This window comes from Salvelinus sp. IW2-2015, unplaced genomic scaffold (genome assembly GCF_002910315.2).
Source record: "Salvelinus sp. IW2-2015 unplaced genomic scaffold, ASM291031v2 Un_scaffold14823, whole genome shotgun sequence".
Taxonomy (NCBI): domain Eukaryota; kingdom Metazoa; phylum Chordata; class Actinopteri; order Salmoniformes; family Salmonidae; genus Salvelinus; species Salvelinus sp. IW2-2015.
The window spans coordinates 1-1261 of record NW_019956078.1 but is presented as its reverse complement, the minus strand read 5'-3'; the positions used below and the strand labels follow the sequence as shown (position 1 = coordinate 1261).

At 57.1% G+C, this 1261-nt stretch overlaps 1 protein-coding gene across 1 annotated transcript; it reads left to right on the top strand.

Annotated features, from left to right (window-relative positions):
- The first annotated feature begins 6 nt into the window (after window positions 1–6).
- On the top strand, window positions 7–1249 carry LOC112080290 (peroxisomal membrane protein PEX13-like). Its single transcript, XM_024146024.1, has 2 exons — window positions 7–753; window positions 1041–1249. Exons 1-2 carry the CDS (start codon window positions 54–56, stop codon window positions 1217–1219), a joined length of 879 nt encoding a protein of 292 aa, XP_024001792.1. The 5' UTR covers window positions 7–53; the 3' UTR covers window positions 1220–1249.
- Window positions 1250–1261: the final 12 nt, after the last annotated feature.

Sequence of the window (1261 nt, the reverse complement as noted above, 5' to 3'; positions counted from 1 at the left end):
GTCCCTCCACCTCTGGCCTCTCTGGTCTCGCCGGTCCTCCCGTCTTGACCCGCATGGTGCCCCCCGTCCCCCCTCGCCCTGTCCAGTCCATCCAGTCCTACCGTCCCTCCTACGGCTCCTTCCCTGGCTCCTCACACAACCCCTATGGGAGCTCCAGCCTCTACGGTGGAGCATACAGCCCCTACAGTCCCTACAGTGGTGGCTATGGCATGGGAGGGGGGKTCGGTGGTGGKCTTGGTGGGAGCCTGGGCTACAGCCGCTTCGGCCAAACCGGTGGTGAAGACGTGGCGCCCAGTCGGTTTGTCCAACAGGCAGAGGAGAGCAGCCGTGGCGCCTTCCAGTCCATCGAGAGCATCGTCCAGGCCTTCACCTCGGTCAGTATGATGATGGACGCCACCTTCTCGGCCGTCTACAACAGCTTCCGAGCCGTGCTGGATGTAGCCAACCACCTGACACGGTTACGGATGCACTTTACCAAGGTTCTGTCGGCCTTTGCCCTGGTGCGCACCCTGCGCTACCTGTACCGCCGCATACAGAGGATGCTGGGGCTGAGGCGGGACGGTGAGGTGGAGGACCTGTGGGCAGACAGTGAAGGAGCTGTTCTGGCGACCAGAGGMGCTGGAGCCGCYATGGAAGACCCCAGAGCCGGAGRGGTCAAGTCGTGGCCCATCTTCCTTTTCCTGGCRGTGGTCCTAGGAGGGCCCTATCTCATCTGGAAGCTACTGAGCTCCGCCCAGGGGCCCGAGGAGAGCGGTGAGGCCCCTTACTGTCTGTGTGTGGGCTCTCCTGTATATCCTTTGTCTCTCTGACTGCCTGTCTGTTAACCACAGTTTCGCAACCTCAAACAGATGGGTCAGGGTTAATCTGAACATACACTGCTAATCTGGCTCTGTGTATGCTCATAAGAAAGAGAAGTGTGCAACATTTGTTTGTTTGTTACGTTAGTCAGCACCTTACCAAAAGGATGTCTTTTTTTACTTCATTAATATTCCCTACAAGGACTATATAATTACATTTTGATTGATTTAATCCCTATGCAGTCACCAACTGGGCTAGTGGGGAGGATGACCATGTGGTTGCCAGGGCGGAGTATGACTTCACAGCTGCGTCGGAGGAGGAGCTCTCACTGAATGCTGGAGACATGCTCAACCTGGCTCCTAAAGGTAAGAAACCAGGAGGAGAGGGGCGAATCCAACCCACAACCAGCACCGTGCTCTAACCCAGTGTTTCTCAACTCCAGGCCTCCAGTACCCCCAACAGT